The sequence below is a fragment of the Emys orbicularis genome, chromosome 9 (assembly GCF_028017835.1).
Source record: "Emys orbicularis isolate rEmyOrb1 chromosome 9, rEmyOrb1.hap1, whole genome shotgun sequence".
In the NCBI taxonomy this organism is placed as follows: Eukaryota; Metazoa; Chordata; order Testudines; family Emydidae; genus Emys; species Emys orbicularis.
Genome location: NC_088691.1, coordinates 56,984,641 through 57,009,089, shown reverse-complemented (window position 1 = coordinate 57,009,089; position 24,449 = coordinate 56,984,641). Strand labels below are relative to the sequence as shown.

The 24,449-nt window shown below is 42.4% G+C and overlaps 1 protein-coding gene across 1 annotated transcript in view; it reads left to right on the top strand.

The window, feature by feature from the left end:
* STAG1 (STAG1 cohesin complex component) overlaps positions 1-24,449 on the top strand; it is a 393,382-nt gene that overhangs the window by 261,949 nt on the left and 106,984 nt on the right. Inside the window, exons 21-23 of the mRNA XM_065411120.1 lie at positions 11,838-11,908; positions 19,710-19,797; positions 21,478-21,558. Of these exons, the coding sequence (XP_065267192.1) occupies positions 11,838-11,908; positions 19,710-19,797; positions 21,478-21,558 (240 nt within the window). The remainder of the gene's footprint in view (positions 1-11,837; positions 11,909-19,709; positions 19,798-21,477; positions 21,559-24,449) is intronic.

The following is a 24,449-nucleotide window of genomic DNA, read 5'->3' as shown; positions in this document are numbered from 1 at the left end:
AAATCGCCACAAAGCTGCCACTGATGTTGGTCATAGTTTATGCACCTCAAAAGTTGTTTCATGTTGTCATAGGTTTCCTTCATATGGACTGCATGACCAACTGGAATTGATGGCAAAACATTGCCATTATGCAGTAAAACAGCTTTAAGACTCGTCTTCGATGAATCAATGAACAGTCTCCACTCATCTGGATCGTGAACGATGTTGAGGGCTGCCATCAGACCATGGATGTTGTTGCAGGCTACAAGATCACCTTCCCTGAAGAAGAATGGGACAAGATCCTTTTGACGGTCACGGAACATGGAAACCCTAACATCACCTGCCAGGAGATTCCACTGCTATAGTCTGGAGCCCAACAGCTCTGCCTTACTCTTGGGTAGTTCCAAATCCCTGACAAGGTCATTCAGTTCACCTTGTGTTATGAGGTGTGGTTCAGAGGAGGAGGATGGGAGAAAATGTGGGTCCTGTGACATTGATGGTTCAGGACCAGAAGTTTCATCCTCTTCCTCTTCCTCGTCTGACTCAAGTGAGAATGATTCTGGTGCATCAGGAACCGGCAGTCCTCCTCCGTGGGGTACTGGGCGTATAGCTGATGGAATGTTTGGATAATGCACAGTCCACTTTTTCTTCTTTGACACACCTTTCCCAACTGGAGGCACCATGCAGAAGTAACAATTGCTGGTATGATCTGTTGGCTCTCTCCAAATCATTGGCACTGCAAAAGGCATAGATTTCCTTTTCCTATTCAACCACTGGCGAAGATTTGTTGCACAAGTGTTGCAGCATATGTGTGGGGCCCACCTCTTGTCCTGATCTCCAATTTTGCAGCCAAAATAAAGGTGATAGGCTTTCTTAACCATAGTGGTTATACTGTGCTTTTGTGATGCAAAAGTCACTTCACCACAAACATAGCAGAAGTTATCTGCACTGTTCACACAAGTATGAGGCATCTCTGCTCACTTTGGCTAAACAGAAATGTGTCCCTTTGCAAAATCAAACACTGACAAATAAGAGAGCACGACACTGTATGATTTCTAGAGCTGATATAGGGCAATTTGTTCAGCAGAGTGATGTAAGCTTCGTTATGATTGCATCATCCATGACTTCTAGGAATAACATGATGCAATTCATATCATGTATGACGCAATGCCAGCTTCAGATTGCATCATTCATTTTTTTGCCTAAAAAGCAAGTACTGTCCAAACCCAGTCATAGATTTATTCATAGATCCAGTCAAAGATGTATTTTAGTCATTTCTGGTTTAAATTGAGATCCCTTCCCTTTATAACTCACTTATCCTCCGCCATTCCCAAGTCAAGGGTCGTATATACTGACCCAATAGCATATCTTGAAAACTAGAGCCAATCAACAATTTTAAGCATCATTTTCGTTCTCAGTGACCCAGAATTAGTAAAGTTTGACTACATTTATTTCAGAAGCATTTTGGCTGTAGAGCAGTGTAATAGTCTATCAGCCTTGTTTACTCCTTGCTGAGGCATCTACTTGCCCGTTGTCTCTGAGAAACTGGTTTGGCTACTCCCCAGACTTCTACTTTTAGTCTTGATCTCAGCTTATGTCTATAACTTCACATATAATGCTGCTGCGTGCATTTTGTCATGATGTTATTAAGTAAATTATGAGTTTTTAAATGATATCTCACAAGGCATACTTTGTTCAAAGATTATTACAATAGTGTGTAGGGCGTGGACACCAAGGTACATTCTGTTACAGCAGGTGGGATGTTGTGTTGTTTTACATGTTGGAGGCATCTGGGACTTACTTAGAGAAGGATGGAGTTTGGAAGAGAAAATGTGGTGTGTGATGTGTGGGTGTTACAGTATGTTAAAGAAGGATGGAACCCTTACCTGGACATTTTCTTACATTAAAGGGTTTGCGTGGGCTGAGTGTTACCCTTGTGCAACCTTAAATATGCTTTTTAAGGTGAATATAGTAGACAAGTGGAAAATAAGATCCTTTTTCTCCCCTTAATAAAGTAATGTGAACTTGCACATACCATAGTAATTTTGAATAAGCCATACACGTCTAGAAGGTCAAATACATTTTCATATTTTATAATTGTATACTAAAGAGAAGAAACATTTTAATATTGTTTTCCTGAGAGAGGTGAAAAAAAATATTAAAGGAAGAGATCAGCCTTTGAAATAGTAAATGTGTAGCTGGGACCTCAGAACATGTACAGAAAAACACAGGAGTCCCCTTTCATCATATATTATTATAATTGCCAAAATACGAATCTGCCTTTTTATTTTAGTTTGAGGTTGGCTTTTTAAAAAACAAATATAAATTTTTAATCATTTTTCAAAATAACATATAATATGAAACTAACTAAAAGACGTATCACTTTTAGTAGCCACTGTTGAAAACATTGGCTTGATTGACTTGATCAAGTTCCCGTAGGAATTTTGAGGCAGAGTTAAGGATAGAACTTGTTTATCCAGACATAGCCCAGTGCTTTAATCACAAGACCATCACGTAGAGAAAATAGTATCCAATAATTTATTTAAAGACTGTATCATTCATTTGTATGTCAGTGTTTTGTAGAGGTGAGTATGCAGGAATAGCCCCATTTTTGCAAACAACATAGCTAAACACAGTTTTGGCCTACTGTTTTTCAGAAGCAATGAAGTTAAGTACTCGACACTTAGTTATAACATGGTAGAGACATGAATTCTAGTTCTAGCTGTGTCAGAAGTTTGGCAAAATTGTCAAAAGCATCTAAGAGACTTAGGAGCATAAGTTCTTCTTCGAGTGATTGTTCATGTCCATTCCAACCAGGTGTTGTGTGCGCCAGGTGCACGCCAGCCGGAAGATTTTCCCCTTAGCAGCGTCCGTAGGGTTGGGCTGGACACCCCCTGGAGTCACGCCTTCATGGCGCCCAATATAGTGCCCTGCCAACCCCCAACCCCCTCAGTTCCTTCTTACTGCTGGTGACGGCTAGCTGGAACATTGCTTGCTCCTGTAGCAAGCGCTTTAGCAGTGTCTTATAGTATACCGTGTACATAGTTTTCTTAGTTAGTTAATAGTTGGTTCTTAGTAGTAGTAGTTAGTTTGTTTGGGGGGTTTCCCCCCAGACAACATTTTCCCTTCTGGGGTATGCCCAGGTCTCCAGGGTTTAAGCTCTGTGAGGACTGCGGCAAGTTTATGCCTAGGAGTGACTCTCACTCTTCCTGCCTGCCGTGCCACGGAGAGAGTCACCAGAAAGAGAAGGTGCCGTATCTGTAAGGGTTTCTGTCCCAGAACCCTCAAAGACCGACAGAGACTTAAACTTCTGTTGATGGAGGTGGCATTACGGCCACACTCCAACCCGGGACCCACCGAACCAGTGCCGAGTACGTCCTCATTGGTGCGCAGTGCTCCGGCGCCGACGGTGCGCAAACCGGCACCAACCAAGGACTCGAAGGCCCCCCTGGCACCACCATGGCTTGGGCCATAAGAAGTCGGCCTCGGTGCAGCACTGCTCTCAATCCCTGCTGCCGGTAAAGAAGAGGAGGCTGCAGAGGGGTCGGTCCCCTCAATCGAAACCCAAGGGGTCAGCAGCATCCACGAGTACATCGGGACAGAGCGCCTCTTCCCTGCAGCCTTCCAGGGTATCATCGACTCCTGCCCCGGCCGGGCTCCAGTCGAGTCCGAACCCTCCTCGGTCTCCGGATCGCCAAGGTGACCTCTGAGTTTGAGGCGACCAGGGATCTGATGCGCCTCCCGGTACCATCGTTCCCTCAGAGGAGGGAGAAGTTGCCAGTGGCTTTCACTCTAAGGACAAACCCGCGATGATGGCCTTCCGCTCTCCATGCCCGGCACGGCCCACACAGACAGAGGAACCATACCGCTCCTCCTACTCGGAAACCTCGGAATCGGAGGCAGACTCTTATTGCTCCAACAGATCAAGGAGTAGGAGGTCCAGTTCACGCTGGAGCCACCAACCCTACCCGGCACCGTGGCCACAGCAGTGGCAGCCATCCTCCCAATGGCCCTTTTGGACACCCTGGGCTTACCACCAGAGCCAGGGTCAGGCACCACCGACAGCGGCACGGTCGTCCAAAGTGATGGTCCCGCTGGTACAACCAGCTCCGGCGCTGACCTTCCAGGCAGCAGCACCGCCGAAGGCTCCAGCTCTGGCCCCACCGGCACCGCTGGACCTACTGGCATCAGCCGCGGTGCCAAATCTCCCACCGGCATCACAGCCTCTCGAGTACCGTGTGCCGAGGGACCCAAAGGGTGCTCAGGGTAGTGAGCAAGGTACACTGCCAGTCTTCTCATCCTTATCCTCGCCAGATGAAGTGGTCGCGGGGACATCGGCAGCCCCAGCTCTCGAGGACAATCGAGTTCTCCAGCAGCTCTTACGATGGGCTGCCCAAAGCCTGGGGATACAGGCAGAGGAGGTGGTGGAGGAGTCGGACCCTGTTGTGAACATCCTCGCTCCCCCTGGTCCATTGAGGGTTGCCCTGCCGCTGATAAAGACAGTAGTGTACACATTGAAATCTCTGTGGCAGACCCCCGCTTCTCTGGCCCCTACGGCCAAGAGAACCAAAAGACGCTATTTCGTACCATCTAAGGGGTACGAACACCTATATTCACACTGTCCCCCAGACTCTTTGGTGGTCGATGCGGCCAATCAGAGGGAGAGCCAGGGTTTCCAAGGCTCCACCCCTAAAAATAGGGAGGCGAAAAGACTGGACCTGTTCGGTAGGACAGTCTATTCGACGGGGGGCCTGTAACTCCGCATAGCTAACCAACAGGCCATCATAAGCCGCTACGGGTACAACACCTGCTCGGCGATGGCTAAGTTTGTGGAGCTCCTGCCACAAGACTCGTGCGGAGTTCTCCGCACTGGTGGAGGAAGGGAAGTTGGTCTCCCGGGCCTCCCTGCAAGCAGCTTTAGACGCAGCGGACGCAGCCTCGCGTACTCTGGCCATGGGGGTGGTGATGAGGTGGGGTTCCTGGCTGCAGGTTTCTGGACTGCCACACGAGGTCCAACAGACTATACAGGACCTCCCCTTCGAGGGCTCCTCCCTCTTCTCTGAAAAAACTGATAAGAGACTTCACAGTTTGAAGGACTCTAGGGCTACTCTGCACTCTCTGGGGCTTCACATGCCATCTACCCAGTGCAGGCATTTTAGGCCTCAGCCCGCCCCGCGAGCCTACCAGCTGCAGAACCGCCAGGACACTCCGCATAGGCGAAGCAGGAGTGGTAGGAGGAGGCAGCATCCCTCTTCGGGGCAAAAGAAAGCCAGGGTCCAGTCGCTAGGGGACATCATGCGGGGCCTCAGGCAGTTTCCAATGACCACAGCAAAGAACTGCCTGAAACTGCTGGGACACATGGCTGCATGCACCTACGTAGTGCAGCATGCCAGACTCAGACTTTGCCCACTCCAGTCTTGGCTGGCATCGGTTTATCGACCAGCCCGGGACGTTCTGGACAGCATCAAAACTCTGCCCCGCCCGGTACTGGACTCCCTCCTGTGGTGGCTTGACGTGCAGGCAGTTTGTGTGGGAGTGCCCTTCGCCAGCCCTCAGCCATCTCTCTCATTGGTGACAGATGCCTCGGATCTGGGCAGGGGAGCTCATATAGAAGACCTCAGGGCCTCTGGTCTCAGGCGGACCTCACTCTGCATATCAATGTCAGAGAGCTGAGAGCGGTGTGCCTGGCGTGCCAGGTTTTCAGGACCCATATAGAGGACAGGTGCGTTTCAGTCCTCACGGACAACACTATGGCAATGTTTTATATCAACAAACGGGGGTGCATGCTCCTCTCCCCTGTGCCGGGAAGCCCTCGCTCTGTAGGACTTCTGTGTAGAGCACTCAATACACCTTCAGGCTTCATACCCCCTCAGAGTGCAGAACGAGTTGGTGGTCATCTTCCTCCCAGTGTTTTACCCCAAGCCACACTCCTGCGATAGGGAGCATAGGCTTCACTCACGCAGGGTGCTGGCCTTCTATAGAGAAAGGACTAAGCTGTTCCGGAAGTCCGTCCAGCTATTCGTGGCCATGGCGGACAGAATGAAGGCCCTCCCTGTCTCATCCCATTGCATCTCGTCGTGAATCATATCCTGCATTCGGGAGCATTACGACCTGGTGAAGGTGACCGCCCACTGATCACCGCTCACTCCACCAGGGCTCAGGCCTCCTCATCTGCATTCCTGGCGCAGGTCCCCATCCAGGAGATCTGCAGAGCGGCAACGTGGTCTTTGATGCACTATGCGATCACGTAACAGGCCAGAGACAATGCGACCTTTGGACAAGCTGTGCTCCAATCAGGAGATGACTCCGACCCCACCTCCTGAACTTTGGCTTGTGAGTCACCTGATTGGAATGGACTTGAACAATCACTCGAAGAAGAAAAATGGTTACTTTCTCATAACTGTTGTTCTTCAAGATGTGTTGTTCATGTCCATTCCAATACCCACCCTCCTACCCCTCTGTCGGAGTAGACGGCAAGAAGGAACTGAGGGGGTGGTGGGGTTTGGCAGGGTGCTATATTGGGCGCCATGAAGGCATGACTCCAGGGGGGGCCCAGGTCGACGCTATGGATGCTGCTAAGGGAAAAATCTTCCGGCTGGCGTGCACGCGGCGCGCACACATCTGGTTGGAATGGACACGAACAACACATCTCGAAGAACAACAGTTACGAGAAGATGAGTAACCATTTTTTCCATTTTCAAAAGTGACATATACTCTTGCCTCCTTACACCTTACTCAATAATAAGGGCTGTGAAACATACAAGAATATTAACACTAGTCAATGCAAGCACTGAGACTTGAACTCTTGGTCTTTGTGGCTTCTAGGCCAAAGCATACTTTGATGGAGAGCTCTCTCTCTCTTAGCACCTTCCTAGCTAGTGAGGCTATGTCAATATTGCTGAAATTCAGCAGCCTCATTCTGATGTTTCTTTCTAGTTAAGTAAAAATTGTCAATTTTTGAAGAGATGGGCCAAAAGATTTCAGAAAAAAGGCTTGTAGTTCAGAGAAGGGCTTGTAGTTCTGTGAAGTTTGAAGTTACTGGATGCTATAGTTTTTGAACAAAAGAGGTACACAATTTCCACACATCATACAAAATTTCTGTAAAATGAAATTTTGACTCTTTATTTTTCTAGGAACATTTGCTAGATACTAGAACACCCCCAAAATATTCAGGACCCTTTAGGAGTACTTTCCAAGTTTTGTTTTTTTACATCAAGCCTTTGTTTCAGTTCTAGAATGGTTTTAATGTCCTGCCAAAGGTAAAACCCAGCTCCAGTCCTTACTGTGGAGCCATTATTAGTCCTTCTAGAAGATCCCCTTAGGTTTGGTGTTTTCTGAAACTTTTTATTAAGGCAAAGTTACAATAGAAAATGAACATACTATATCATATATTATTTATTCAGGATCAGGTTAATATTTAAGAAACCTGGCTAAACATTCTGGCTTGCTGGCTGAAGAGCTGCCTTCTCCTGAATATGCTAGAAAGGGTGACCAAAAAATTCTAAATATCTGTCCTATTTTTGGCACTTCTTTTGTGTACATGCTTGGTGAGAGAGTTTTTCCGTTACAAGGACAATCCATATTTTACTCTACCTCAATGCCATTGGAGGAGGGGGAATCACATTTTTTCCAATAATGTGCAATACAAAGTCAAGTTGCTAACAATAAAAAATGAAGTAATTTGCCTTTCTGTTTAAAATATAGATTTTTTACTGTAGCTTTGGGGGGAGGGATAGCTCAGTGGTTTGAGCATTGGCCTGCTAAACCCAGGGTTGTGAGTTCAATCCTTGAGGGGGCCACTTAGGGATCTGGGGCAAAAATCAGTACTTGGTCCTGCTAGTGAAGGCAGGGGGCTGGACTCGATGACCTTTCAAGGTCCCTTCCAGTTCTAGGAGATGGGATATCTCCATTAATTTATTTATTTATTTATTTATTTATTTATTTAGCTTTAAGTAAGCAGATCAGAGTATCTCTAGGAAGCCAGCATTTAGTCATAAAATGAATCTTTTTAATAATTTCCACCCAAAACTGTCTAATTCCTGGACACAGTCACCAAATGTGCAAGTACATTCCATTTTCCCTGCAACCCCTTCAACTAAGAGCTTCCCTAGTTATAAAACTTTTGATGGATCTTAACTGAAGTCAAATGTCATCTGTACAGTAATTTATGAAACAATTTCTTTAAGAAGTACACAAATTGAGGACATAGATCAATATGTGTTTAACTACTTATGCTAAACAATCTGTGCCATCTTGTATTTAGCTGTGACACTGAGTAAGCTTCCCAGACCTGAAGAGTAGTTATGCGTAAGCCCGAAACGTGTTTCTCTCACCAACAGAAGTTGGTCCATTAAAAAATATTACCTCACCCACCTTGTCTCTCAGATTTATCATAGTTTATTTTGAAACCTTGATACCTGCCCAGATTCCCAAGTCTATTGTTCTATCATTTTTAACGAGGATTCTGGCTCCTGCAAATACAACAAGACATCATCAGCAAAAAAAGCTATTTTGTGATCTAATCCAGCAGATGTTTTGATACCCTTTACAAAGGGACTATTTCTCACATTTATTGCATATGTCTCCATTGCCAAAGCAAACAACAGAGAGGATAGTGGGCAATGCCTAGACAAATTAAAATTAGAGGATTGATGACCATTAACCAACGCATACATTAGAAGATGAACATATAAAGCTGATATGCCCCTATAAAACTGGCTTCCAAAACCAAACCTTACCAAAATCTGTCTGAGGTACTCCCACTCCATCTGGTCAAAGGTTTTGTCAGCATCCAAAGAAAGCAGCACATAGGAAGAATTGCTAGAATTAACATTATAGATCATATTCAGAGTGCTTTTCATGTTGTCAGATAGATGTGCTGCCAGAAGCAACCCAGATTGGTCAGGGTGAACATATTTGAGCAAGATAACACTGTCTGTTTGCTTGCACCTTATCATTACCTTTAGCAGCCACAGTAATTAAAGAAATATGTCTACATGATGCATAACTGGTAAGAATTTTTCCCTCTTTAGGAATAACCATGCCTCTTTCCATGAATCTGGAAATTTGTTCCCTGCACTATAGCATTAAACAATTTAGTTAAAATAGGGATCGACACTTACCTTAGAGCTCTATAATATTCCCCAGCAATCTCATCAGGATCTGGAGCTTTATTGTACTTTAAATTCTTAATTACACTTCAACTTCCCCTGCAGCAATTTGCCTATCAAGAGCTGCCGCATCATCCTCTGAGTACTGAGATAGTTTCACACTTCTCAGATATCTATTTATAAGTTCAGGTTTTGGATGTTAAGTTTTTCCATACTTTGTACACTTAACACCTGTTTCAGAGATCTAGTTGATACCAGTTACTAAATCTCCCTTTTTTCCCCCTTTGAATTACTGCACATGTCGATCCTACTCATGGTGTTCATGTGCCCCAGCACAGGAATTCGGAACAGTTTCATTAGCAGTGACTAGTGGGGTTGCACATGCACCCTGCATGCCCTCATGACCCTCTTCACCAAGGGCAGACTTAGTCTCTCTGCATCTCATAACCTGGATGATAGCTGGATGTCTACAGTAGACATGGAGTGTTCTTCAGAGGTGCAGAGCATTCTTCTTCAGAGTAGGAAATTATCCACTAGGACTATCTACACTGCCAAATGGAAACATTTTTCTTTATTGGCAAAGTCTACAGGTTACTCTCCATGTCGATATTCTATTCCAATAATGTTAGATTACCTCTTATTTTTAAAGCACTCAGAACTATATGTTTCGTCAGTCAAAGTCCATCTGGCAACAATATCTGCATTTCATCCTCCAGTATAGGGAGATACAATTTTCTCTCATCTATCCGTGAATAGATTTATGAAATGGTTTGTCCACATCTTTCCTCCTGTGAGAGAAATTTCTCCTACATGGGACTTGAATTTAGTGCTTTCTTCATGTATGAACCCTCCCCTCCTTTGAACCTTTATCAGATTGTCCAATTTATCCACTGTCAATGAAGGTCATTCCTGGTGGCAGTTACATCTGCTCATAGAATAAGCAAATTACAAGCCCTAATGATAAATCCTCTGTACGGTTTTACACATGAATAGAGTAACCAGTAACGTGTCCATCTTTTATTCCTAAAGTACTATGGGATTTTCATATCAATTCATTCATCAGGTTTTTTCCAACACCTAATTTTTCACCTGTTGAATCTAAATTATATACTTCAGATGTGAAAAGGTCGCTGTTATGGCTCTTTACATAAAACATCAAGACTTTTCATTACTTATGGTAATAAATGAAAAGGGATGGCTGTTTCATCACAGACACTTACAAAATGGGTATCGGATTGTATTTAAACTGCTTATGATATTAATGAGTCCTCCACCAAATATCTAAACTCACTCCACCAGAGTGCAGGCTGCATCAATAGTATGCTTAAGTTGGGTTCCAGATTTGGAAGTATGTGACGCAACTACCTGGCCTTCAGCTCATATGTTTGTGAAACATTATTAGTTAGTCACCACTTCAAGATATGATGCCAGTTTTGGAAGAACTATTTTAAAATCTCTTTTCACATAACTACTAGCTTCCCACTTCTTAAAGCTGACTACTAACTAACTACCATAAGTATGACTCACGTGTGCAGTAACTCAAATAAGAAAGAATGGTTACTTATCTGATAGTAACTATGGTTCTTCGGGATGTTCTGCATGTGGATCCCATGACCTGCCCTCTGTCCCCACAGCTCAGAGTCTTATAAATGAGGATTCTGGGCAGTAAAGGAACTGACTGGTGGTTGGGGTTGCTGTGCCTTTTATGCCCTTGGGGGAAGCGGGGCTTAAGGGCATTCAGGATGCATGCACGACCACTACTGGACACTGACTGAACAGAAGTCAGCTGTATATACAGACAATAGATTTCCAAAGGGGTCCACACTGCCATTCAAAATTTCCAAAGAGGTCTGCATCTCCATTGGAAATTTTTTAGGAGTCCACAAATGAAAAAAAGCTTGAGAACCACTGGTTTAATGCATTCAGCTATGTAAGGCACTCTGTTACTATGGTGATGGGGGCAGGATAAGGACCTGAACTAAATTAGAAAGTCTGCCATTAGAAAGTCTATGTAAACTTCTGTTGCATCAGTGGAGTCTCTGCTATGAATTGAGGATTGCATTGACTCTCTTCTTCTAGCCCCAGCTCTCAGGCTATAATTAAAACACAGTTCAATCCTTTTTACAGAATGAGTTTGAAACCCCTGCCTCAGGTTTTTTCCTTGGGAAATGACTACAGTAAAAGCTGTTTTATCTGGCATGTTGGAGGAATGGGGGGGTGCCAGTAAGTGAAAAATGCCAGTTAACTGAGCGGGAGGGAGTTTGGGTGTAGGAGGGGGTGCAGGGCTGGGGGTTGGGACACCCCAACTCCCTCCCGGAGCCCACACTCCGTACCCCCTCCCGCACCCGAAATCCCTGCCAGCGCCATGCCAACACGATTATAAACCGGACTTTCAATGAAGATCAGAAATGCTGGTTTATAGAGCTTTCCAGCTGGTGAATTGCCGGATAAAACAGCTTTTACTGTACTACTGTCAGAGGTTGTTTGTGTGAGTACTAATACTGTGATGTTGTTAATGCAGTCAGACAAGTCTTGCTGATTTCTTAGTACTACCCAATGGTTACTTAAAACGTCCATTATTATTTTTCACTGAAATCAAGAGTCTAGGCACAAAATAGTGATTGTGTCATCATGAGCCAGTTCAAATGTCAACGTAAGACTCTGTGTAACTATTTGTCGTCCTCACCATGCAAAGAGAGAAGCTTATTTGTATTGCTGAGACCTTGATGAATATGCTTTCATTTCCAGGGAGAAGAAGCTGATGATGATGATATATACAATGTGCTTTCCACTTTGAAGAGATTAACTTCTTTTCATAAGTATGTGATTTTATTTGGATCAGCTATGTCTAGTGATGATGTATAATGTTAGCCAATAAAAGATGATACTCAAAGTTAGGAAAGATGAGGAAAATTATGTGCTAAAATATGAAAAACAGACTGAGTGCTAGGAGATATACAGCAACAGGAGGGCTTTGATTCAGCAAAGCACTTATACATATGCTTAAGTCCAACTGAAATCAATGCCTTACAACTATTTTGGTTGGGCTTGTGATGTTTTCATTGAAATAGTTATGCTGTAAAACCCTCTAGGTGACTTTTACTGGTAGAGCTTATTCGCCAGTCTTCACAGCAGTGGCCCTCCCTCTGTTCACATCAGCTGGGGGCAGAACAGAGCTTTGCTCTGAGCCAAGGCTTAAGACGAGACCTCTGGAAGAACTCTCCAGAATTTTCTGCCTCCAAGGGGTGCACAGCAGACTGAAGGACTCTTTGTGTCAAAGCTTTCATAGGATTTTTAAAAGATTTTTAACTAAAATGTCATGTTATCATGTCCCCTCTCAGTCTTCTCCTTTCCAGACTAAACAAACCCAGTTTTTTCAATCTTCCCCCATAGGTCATGTTTTCTAGGCCTTTAATCATTTTTGTCGCTCTTCTCTGGACTCTCTTCAATTTGTCCACATCTTTCCTGAAATCTGGTGCCGAGAACCAGACACAGTACTCCAGTTGAGGCCTAATCAGCACGGAGTACAGTGTTAGCTTCTGCCCCAACAAGAGGCATTTTCAATACAAAGTATTCCCTTTTTGGACTTGTATCTTCTATTCAAATGGTATATCATCCCTCCCTTCGAGTGAAAGGGATGTCTGAATGACATTCTCATATTACACAGAGTCCAGTAGCCATTGCTAAAAGCCTTCAGAAACATGGCTTTGAGCAAACAAATGTAAGGGCCAATTACAGCCTTCACAAAACTCCAGCATCTAAGTTATCATCCAGCACAATCTTTATTTCAGAAGGGAGATGGCAGAAGATAGTGTCTGATTTGCCAAACATTAGCATATCTCTCCTAAGATTAGAGTTTCTGACTGAGCTTCTGGGGTTGTTGGTTTCATACGTGGATAACCCAGAACAATTCTTGCTTCACTGCCAGCCAGCAAATCCGTATATAAAGATCTTGGTCCAGATCCAGAACTAGTATCCCTTGGTGAATTCATTCTTAATATTATTTAACAACTACCTGATGTCAGGCCGAAAGAAGCTGGCCAGCAAAACAGATACCAACAGACTCCATGTAGGGGATACTCATGGCCCCACAAGGTGACATGGAATATAACCTGTCTCATGCTAAGGACTATCTAACTCACATCTCCATTTCCAGCAGATGACTCTTGAGAATCATGGTCTGTATGTAACTAATAAGGGAGAAAACATTCAGCACTGCTTAGAGAAGTAGCTTTGTTCATGTCTTGAATAGAAACTCTCACTCTATTCTTCAGGGTTCTACACCAAGAAGCGAGTGAGTCAGCTGGCTCAGCAAGACACACTTAGAAACAAAGGATTGCAGTCTAGATTACCTAGCTTTTCAGTGCATCACAGGACAGGTTGAAAGCCTATTGATTAACCTATTTGCATCCAAGTCCAGTTAGAAAACCAAAAGAGGTAAAACATTAGGAAGAGACATTCAAAAGCAGAGGCAGTGATCCCCTTATCTCAGAAGTGAGCTAAAGGGCTTTCTTTATGCCTTTCCTCCCCTACCCCCCAAGCTTCTGAGAATAATGGTGGTAAAGATGATGGTGAAGGAACAGACCAAAGTGATTAAAATCACCTTCTTGTTAACTCTCAAGTCTTAGTTCTCCAACAGATATAACTGTAACCTCCTCTCAAACTTGCAGCACGCACACCCACCCACCAGGGATCTCTCATGAACCAATATCCAGTGCTGCCTAACCCATCAGCTGGGAAGCTGAGAGGAAGTAACTACAGCTACTCCTAAGAAAGTGATTAACATCTTCCCAGCATTTTAGAGGAAATTCAAAATCATGTGTATGTATCATCTGATGAGATATCAGGGTTATATGGGATACACATCAAGGCAAAGTCAGCTGAAGCAAAGGACATTCTGGTGTTTTTACAACATAGCCTGACCATGGGGCTCAAGGCCAACACTTTTTGGAAAGACAAGTCCAGTGACTGCAGGAATGTAGCTCTGTAAGAAACCCATAAGAATCTCATCATCTTCACATAACAAGATATCTGAGGACCACCAACTTTATCAGTTTTCCGGCATAGGAACAGGAGAATGGCCATAGTGGGTCAGAACAATGGTCCATCTAGCCCAGTATCCTGTCTTCTGACAGTGGCCAATTCCAGATGCTTCAAAAAGAATGAACAGAACAGGGCAATTATCAAGTGATCCATCCCCTGTCATCCAGTCCCAGCATCTGCCACTCAGAGGCTTAGGGACACCCAGAACATGGAGTTGCATCTCTGACCATCTTGGCTAATAGCCATTGATGGACTATTCTCCGTGAAGTTATCTAATTATTTTTTTAACCCAGTTATACTTTTGGCCTTCACAACATCCCCTGGCAACAAGTTCCAAAAGTTGACTGTGCACTGTGTGAAGAAGTACTTCCTTATGTTTGTTTTAAACCTGCTGCCTATTAATTTTAGTGGGTGACCCCTGTTTTTGTGTTATGTGAAGGGATAAATAATAATTCAGTATTCACTTCCTCCACATCATTTGTGATTTTATATAGCTCTATTATACCACCCTGTAGTCATCTCTTTTCCAAACTGAACAGTCCCAGTCTTTCTAATCTCTCTTCATATGGAAGCTGTTCCATACTCTTAATCATTTTTGTTGCCCTTTGTTGTACCTTTTCCATTTCTAATATATCTTTTTTTTTAGATGGGGCGACCAGAACTGCCCACAGTATTCAAGGTGTGGACATACCATGAATTTATATAGTGACATTATGATAATTACTGACTTATTATCTATCCCTTTCCTTAATGGTTCCTAACATTCTGTTAGCTTTTTTGACTGCCGCTGCACATTGAGCTGATGTTTCCTGAGTATTATCCACAATGACTCCAAGATCTCTTCCTTGAGTGGTAACAGCTAATTTAAACCCCATAATTTTGTGCATAGAGTTGGGATTATATTTTCCAATATGCATTACTGTGCATTTACCAACATTTAATTTGGTCTGCCCCATCACCCAGTTTTGTGAGATCCCTTTGTAACTCTTCACAGTCTGCTTTGGACTTAACTATCTTGAGTAATTTTGTATCACTGCAAACTTTTCTACCTCACTGTTTATCCCTTTTTCCAAATCATTTATGAATATGTTGAACAGCACTGGTCCCAATAGAGATTCCTGGGAGATCCCGCTGTTTACCTTTCTCCATTCTGAAAACTGACCGTTTATTCCTACCTTTTGTTTCTTGTCTTTTAACCAGTTACTGGTCCATGAGAGGACCCTCCCTCTTATCCCATGACTACTTAATTTGCTTAAGAACCTTTGGTGAGGGACCTTTTCAAAGGCATTCACTGAATCATCCTTGTCCACATGTTTGTTGACCCTCAAAGAATTCTAATAGATTGGTTGAGGCATGATTTCCCTTTACAAAAGCCATGTTGACTCTTCCATTGTGTTTATCTATGTGTCTGATAACGTCTGTTCTTTACCATAGTTTCAACCTTTTTGCCTCGTGCTGAAGTTAGGCTTACTGGCCTCTAATTGCCAGGTTTGCCTCTGGAGCCTTTTTTAAAAATTGGGGTCACATTGCTATCCTCCAGTCATCTGGTATAGACACTGATTTAAGTGATAGATTACATACCACAGTTAGTAGTTCTGAAAGAAATCAAATATGAAATTGCAGAACTCTTGAGTAAATACCATCTGGTTCTGGTGACTTGTTATTGTTTAATTTATCAATTTGTTCCAAAACTTCCTCTGTTGACACCTGAATTTGGGACAGTTCCTCAAATTTGTCACCTAAAAAGAATGGCTCAGATGTAGGAATCTCCTGCACATCCTCTGCAGTGAAGACCGATGCAAAGAATTCATTTAGCTTCTCCACAATGGCCTTGTCTTCCTTGAGTGCTCCTTTAGCACCTCGATTGTCCAGTGGCCCCACTGACTGTTTGGCAGGCTTTCTGCTTCTGATGCACTTAAAAAAAAAAATAAAAATTGCTGTTTCTTTTAAGTCTTTTGCTAGTTGCTCTTCAAATTCTTTTTTGGCCTGCCTAATTATACTTTTTCCTTTGACTTGCCAGAGTTTGTGCGACTTTCTATTTTCCTCAGTAGGATTTGACTTCCAGTTTTTAAAGGATGCCTTTTTGCCTCTAACTGCCTCTTTTACTCTGTTGTTTAGCCATGATGACATTTTTCTGACCTTCTTACACTGTTTTTTTATTTTGGGGTCTACCTTTCCCTATGTCATTGGTACCAATATGCAAATTCCTATCATGATCTTAATCTGTGGGCTGCAGGTCCTAACAACAGCACCTTTCAGCTTTGCAGTTGGTACATCTTCCTCTTCTCACTGAAAGTATCTTGCCTGCTCACCACCTCCTTGCCCCCAGTGGGGGTTGAAGCTTAGTGTGCTTTCCGTGATACCTCAGTTTACATGTTCTATGATACATGATTGTACTATGAACTAACCATGCCTCCATCTCCAAGGTCATCTCAATTTTCCTCATATAATAGGAAATTGTATTGTTACTGTACTGGCTGAATGCATGCATTCTAAGGAAGTGGAAATGCATAAGTTGGGTGTGAACAGAGCCTACAAGGGAATAAAGGTGCATATAGCGGAGGCATTCAAAGCCTCCAATACAACTGCCATTACCAATATGAAAAGAGCAGTGGTCTTGTGGGCAGAGAGATACTCATCTTTTATAGATTCCAAGGCCAGAAGGGACCGTAGTAATCACCTAGTCTGACCTCCTGTATAGCAGGGCCAGAGAAATTCCCCAAAATAATTCCTACAGCATATCTTTTTTTTTAAAAATCCAATCTTGATTTAAACATTGTCAGTAATAGAGACTCCACCATGACCCTTGGTAAGTTGTTCCAATGGTTAATTACCCTCACTATTAAACATTTGTCTTATTTCCAGTCTGAATGTGTCTAGCTTCAACTTTCAGCCATTGAATCATGTTATAGCTGACTCTGCTAGACTGAAGAGCCCATTATTAAATATTTGTTCCCCAGGTAGATAGTAATATACTATGACAAAGTCACCCCTTAACCTTCTCTTTTTTAAACTAAATAGATTGAGCTGTATTTCACTAGAATGCATGTTTCTAATCCTTTAAACATTCTTGTGGTTCTTCTCTGAATTCTCTCCAATTTATCAACATCCTTCTTGAATTGGGGGTATTGAAATTGGACACAGCATTCCAGCAGCGATCATACCAGTGTCAAGTATAGAGGTAAATTAACCTCTTTACTCCTGCTCGGGATTCTCCTATTTATGCATCCCAGGATTGCATTTGTTCTTTTGGACACAGCATCATACTGGGAGCTCCTGTTCAGCTGATTATCCATCACGACCCCCAAATCTTTTTCAGAGTCACTGCTTCCCAGAATAGTGTCCCCTATTTTGCAAGTATGCCTTACATTCTTTGTCCCTAGATGTATACATTTATGGTTAGCTTTATTGAAACACACATTGTTTGCTTGTGCCCATTTTACCAAGCGATGCAGATCTCTATGAATCAGTGATCTGTCCCCTTCATTATTTACCGCACCCCCAATTTCTTTGTCATTGCAAACTTTTGAGGAGGGCCTGTAAAGCTTATACATGGCCTTAAATCCTCACTTTCCGTTGCCATCCTCTCCCTGCTAATGCAGCATTTGGTGGTAGAAGGGTGTTACAAAACAGAGTGCCCCAGTAACCCTGAAATGTCTTTTCAGTTCTGCATACATAAATTGAATCTTCCCTCCCTAGGGATGATTTACTGCTTTCTGAATCCCACTGTAAAGACTGTCTGACATGGAGGGAACTAAGAGGGAAAATTCTGTCTTACCAATTAATTTTCATTCTAGTACCCTCCATGTCAGACAGTCTGACCCTCCCTCAGAGTATTGCATTATGACCAGGTATTCTTCTGGCTGTTGTTAACTAGTTTGGAAGAGAAGAGGGTGTTCCTCCAGGAAATTCCAAAATTTCATGTCAAAACTCTTCTGCAAATAGATGAGTTGAATTGCACTTTTAAACTTTTGTATAGTTAGTACTTTTCCAGCTTTGGAGGTTATCGTTCTGGAGAAATTTTCCTGAGGGGCAGACCTAAGCCCAGGCATAAAGCAAAGATCTGGTCTGTCTTCAGTTGCCATGGAAACAGAGAACACTCCTGTGAAGACTGTCTGTCTGTCATTGAGGGTCCTAGAATGAAAATTCACAAATAAGTCAGAATTTTTATTTTCTCCTTCCCTACAGAAATAAACTGTTTCAGCATGACTGCATCTACACTAGGAGGTTGTGTACCGCTTTAACTCTGTTGGTATTATTCAAATGGTACAACTTTTGTGTGTGGACAAGTCTTTGTGCTTTGTTGAATCAGGGTCAGTGTATACAACAAGATTATTCAGAGACAGTAACTTGGGGGCTAGAATTTACATAATACACATCTTATTGTCATGGAGCCAAGCCTACCTGAAATTCAGCTTTTATGAGGGTTGGTTTGTTTGTTTGTCTTTAGGGTCTTCTACAATTCTGCTATTCAGGAGCTTTTAATTAAATGACAATATGAGTAGGTACAAACCAATAGCAGAGACTGCCCCAATATTTCCTCACTTTTTAGTACAAAAGGATTAGTTTTTATAACTGCGTATAACAATCAGTTCTTCAGCAATAAGAGTGTAGCTTTACATTAAGGCCATGTCTATACTTACGGTGATCTATGCTGCTGTGATCGATGCAGCGAGGGTCGATTTAGCGGGTCTGGTGAAAATGCAGTGCGCTCTCTGGTCGACTTAAGTACTCCACCAGAACGAGAAGAGTAAGGTTAGTCGACGAGGGAGTGTCTCCCTTCGACACAGCGTGATGTAGACACTGCAGTAGGTCAACCTAATCTACGTCAACTCCAGTTAACATTCACATAGCTGGAGTAGTGTAATTTAGATTGACTTATTGTGGTAGTTTAGACAAGGCCTAAGTCATTGAAATCAGTGAGTTTCTATGTAGATGCAGGCATCCACCCATATGGTTCTCTTTGCAGGATCAGGGCCTTATAACTTGATGTGAAGTGACGGGTCTCATGAGCTTTTCTCAGTATTCTTCCCCTCCAGTCTCCTGTAACTAGATCCCTTCTGTCTTACATTAGATATTTTAGAATGTTTACTATTTTAAAATTAAATATTTTATTGCAAATAACTAGAGAAAAATACTAAATTTACTTTGCCTAAAAATTATTTTTCATTTAAAATATTTTATTTGACTTCCCTTGTGGGTATCTGCCACAATGCCAGAGAAATGCCTGCTGAAGTTCCAGCAGTGTTTAGAATCACAGAAGTAAGCTGATTTAGAGACAAGTTCGAGACATGGTAGTTTGGCCACAATTCAGCTACCTCCGTATATATAAAGGTGTATTATTTGCATTGATTTTAATTCTGCATTAACAAAAATCTCTTGTGGTAAAATATTCCTAGTTTATGAAAAAGCACAACTTCAAATTTTAATGTAGTGTGAACTAATTTATACAAGTGTCTTTCAAACTGCTCTTTTGTCTCAACATTGCAAACAAATACTGAACTATTGATTGAGTCATAAAGACAGTTTTCTTCTCATGAAACTCAACTAATGTCTTTTTATTACCTCTTGTTTTAGTGCTCATGATCTCACAAAATGGGATCTGTTTAGTAACTGCTACAGATTACTAAGGACTGGAATTGAACATGGAGCCATGCCAGAACAGGTACAATTAGCAATATATACATTATATCATTTGGGGGAGTTAAGCTTTATGAGTTTTAGTAGAACAATCATAGAGAAGCACAATAAGTTGATGCCCTAGCCTTTAATTTCCTGATACCACAGTTTAAACCATGCTTTTTGGTCACACAGTGAAATTAATTTTAATGAAATTCCTGGGATTTTCAATTAAAGGTCAGTATTAGTGAGGTGCATGGCCGGGAGTCAGGAGACTTGGGTTCTGTTCTTGGCTCTGCAGCTGACTCACTGTGTAACTTTAACTAAGTCACTTAGGCCCCAGTCTTTAAAGGTATTTAGGCATTGCTGTGCCTAAATACCTTTAAAACTCTGGTCCTTAATCTTCCTGTGCCTCGGTTTCCTCCTCTGCTATGGAATGTGCTACATACATGCTAGATAAGATTAGAATTATGATTACACTGTAATGCTGGTTCAATGACTATTTAAGTATTTGTCCACAGTGGAACAATCACTGGGCCAGAGAGCAAGAATGACTTTGTAGTCCAGTGGTTCGGGCACCCATGTGGGAGACCCAGTATCAATTCCCCCTGCACCAGTCACTCATTATTTGTGCACAGTGGTACAGCTTGAACAGGAAAGATGGAAGGAGCCCCACCTCAGAGTATCCCATAGCTGAGTGTTTAGAGTAGTCTTCTGAGGGATAGGAGACCCCTGTTCAGATCCTTTCTCCCCCTCTGATGGAGAGGGGAATTGAACCTGGATCTCCTACATCCTAGGCCAGTGCTCTAATGACTGGTCTAAAAGTTAAAAGGTTGGCACTTCCTTCTCCAGTAGCTTCTTGCTAAAATGGCTTAAGGTGCCTAACTCTAAAGAAGGTTCCTGGCTTCAGAATTGCAAGCAGAGCTAGTTGCTTCTCTGGAGCCCAGACTAAGAAGCCTGTCTCTATGGAAAGGGTGGGGTTTAGCATGCACTCCTCTGGTCGGCATCTCCCATTCGCTGTCTTAGGTGGCTCCCCACCTAGTGTTCTTGCTTTTATGAAATGCAGTTTATCCTCACGTAAAACCTGACAAAAAACCTCCAGCATAGAGAAATAAAAAGTTAAGCGCTCTTCCAGTATAGCTTCTCTGCCCCTAGACTGTTCATTTCTATTGATTGTGGGAAGCATCACTGATCTGGACAAGATTTTGAGAGGAAGTAACAGTTGTCCTTTACATTTTTACTGAATTTCAGGTGACGCCTCCCACTGATATCTCTGTTTGTAGCACTAATATTATCCCTGCCATCTCCATGAGACATGTGTTCTCTCTGATTTGCATCATGTTACCAGGCTGTCATACTGACAGTTTAAGAATTCGATGGATTAAAACACATGCTTTTACATGGAGATATCCAGATGCTGGATCATACTTTTGTCATGTTCAGACTTGCCTATGTCTTTCTTTACTCTGCTCTGACAGACAAAAACTGTTACAGTTTTCCTTCACAGCATCTACAATTTTTTTCCCCACCAAATGAGGTAAACGATCTTTACTCATACTAAGATGCTAAGGGGTAAAATCATACCTTTGAAAATGAGAAGTGCTACACAAGAGCTATTATCGCTTCTTTTCCAAAATTCTTCATAAACTTTAGCTAAATTTTAGTTAAAGACTTGTACTAGATGTCTTCCAGTGTATTGGCATTCTTTGTGTTCCCTCTATTACAGATAGTTGTTCAGGCACTACAGTGTTCTCATTACTCTATTCTCTGGCAGCTGGTGAAAATCACAGAAGGGTCCCCCTCCAAAGTAAGTAAAAATTCCTATATATACAGTTGTTACTGAAGAAGTTTAACCTTGCTTAGGTCACTAGGTACATTGGTCCTGATTCCCCATTCCCTGTATTATGTGCAGTCATTTTTACACCAGTGCAAAGTGGGTGTAAATCGTTACCATTCTAATTTACTAGCATTTAATATCCACTTTGACCAGACAGAGTACAGGGCAATGGAGGATCTGCCCCTGCTCTGTATTGGAAGTTGATCCTGATTGATTTTTCATTTCTGAAGATGTCTAATATACTTCTCTAAGGGCACAGATGCCTGTGTCAGAGATTAAGTGTTGGTGATACAGTTTATCCAATTAGAATGGATTGCAGTTTGGGAAATAATGTTGATTTGTAGCATCACAGATAACTGAAGACCTACATGGTATTTAATTTTTAATGAATAACTATATTTTTAATGTTGCCAAAGGCAAATGTAAGTTTGCTAGTAGTGGATGTTACTAATGAAGCACTAAGCAATAACTATCAGCATTATTAAAGCAGAAAGGTCTCTTCATATTATTAATGTTACTGATTTAAAACAATGGTACAAACCTAAACCTAATTATCATAAAACCATGGGCAGCAGCAAACACTTTGCACACACAAAGTCCTGGACTGCCCAACACCTTATCTCTATACACACATCACCTCCCAAAAGACCCCTTGTGCTCCTGACTTGCATTGCAGTGTTTTCTTTATGTAACAGATACAGTCTTACCATGTCAAATAAAACTCTTACAGTTTGTTCCGTAGTCATATTAATAAAGAGCCTGATTCAGAAAAGCATCTCTATTCAGGACAGGACTTAAGCATATGTTTAAGTGTTTCTGGAATTGGGGCCAAAATGTGAAGCGATATCTGCTATGTCAGTGCAACTGTGCTATAAAACTGGGACACAAAGAACTCTTCCACCTTCTAAGGATCAGCCTCTTTGTAAAACGAAAGGAAGTTGTAGCTCATTTTAAAAATGATTTTTAGGACCATATATCAGTGAATAAGCATGTATTTAATATGATTCTGACACAGGAGGTAAGGGACGACTTCATTCTAGCATGCATAATTATCCAGTAGGATGCATTAAAAAAATCCTACAAATGATTTTAAATTGTTGTAATTTGATTTCAGACTCACTTTGCAATGCATATATTTAACTGCATAAAAACAAAAAAGAGCTCACTTTCCCATCTCTCTTTGAAAGATAGAAAAGCACAAGTAGGTTAAGGCATCCCAGTAGCACTGTATAAAATGCTGAGTCTAGACGAGACAAATGCATATTTTGCTGTAGAAAGAGTTATAGGAAATGACTCATGCTCTGAGCAAGCAGGAATGCAAATGTTGTGAAGACATTCTTGTATATGTATCCTTATTCAAACTTCTTCACTAATTCTTTTAATAGGTTAATCCAGATTACATTGATGCAGCTAGACAGGCTTGAATTAGAAAAAGTACCATTCCTAGAGCTTTTATATATTTGTAATTGGATGGCACCAACTATGAAAGACCATTTGCAATATAAATTAATTCTACAACTGGAAGCCCCTAATTTACGTTTTTTAGTTTTATAGTTTCTAAATTTTCTGTTCTAACTCTTGGACTTTTCCTTTCCTATATATGCATTGATCATTGATGTGCTGAATCATTTTAAAGTAATTGGATAGAATTTTGAGTGACATCATACTAATAAGTAATACAGCTGTGGAGCTGTTACTATTTGGATGGTTTGGATTTGTCCCCAGAATAGCACAAAGTCTACTGGAATGTGTCTGAGGCTTGCTCTCCCTGATCAAATGAAAAGAAGCATTATGTTGTCTTTGTTCCAATGCCAGAGACAATATCCTTCATCTGGCGACTTCTGCTCACTTTTCCAAAAACCTCAGCCTGGCCAACAACAGAAGGCAGGGTAAAGGGAAGCACCTCGGAGAGAAGCGAGGTGCAGCATCTATTGCTCATATGTGCTTTCATAGATTCTAAGGCCAGAAGAGACCATTATGATCATCTGGTCTGACAATAGACCTTCCCCAAATTAATTCCTAGCGCAGATCTTTTAGAAAAACATCCAAACTTGATTTAAAAATTGTCAGTGATGGAGAATTTACCCTTGGTAAATTGTTCCAGTGATTAATTACCTTCACCATTAAAAAATCATGCCTTATTTCAAGTCTGAATGTGTCTAGCTTCAACTTCCAGCCATTGGATTTTATTAGACCTTTCTCTGCTAGATTGAAGAGCTCATTATTAAATATTTGTTCCTGTCACAGGGTAGCTGGTCTCTGTGGATAAACTGAGCACTGCTCCCCTGGACTGGAGCAGGTGAGCTTAATCCCGTTAATTAAGAGAGCTGGGCTACACCTGGGTCTATGAAGGGCTGCTAGTAGGCAGCTGAGAGGGAAGGAATGTGACAGGCTGAGTCCTGGGCAGCAAAGGCCACACAGGAGTGGAACTAACTTCTGTGGTGAGTCACTGGAGCAAGGGAGGGTTTAGGGAAGCAACCCTGCGGCTGCTGCTCCAAGGGGGGAGCAGAGCTGGCTGAGGCTAGGAAGATGCCAGGAGCTGGGCGGGGTTGCCCTGAAGACTGGGGGCCAGGTACTGACTTAAGACTGCATTCTGGTTGGTTAGTTGTTTAACCTTTATTGTAAAAGAATAAACCCCTTTAACTGAGACTGGGCGTGGCAGCCCATGTTTGGAGCAAAGGTGAATCGGCAGCCATCCTGGTGACAGATGATACCAGAAGTGGGGTCTTAGTCCACCCCTATACTAAGTGGAAAGATGGAGTTGGTGATCAGCCTGCTAGTGGCAGGGAAGCAGCAGAAGATAGCCGCTATGCAGAAACAGCAAGAACACCAGACCCAGACTTTGCTGATGCAGATGATGG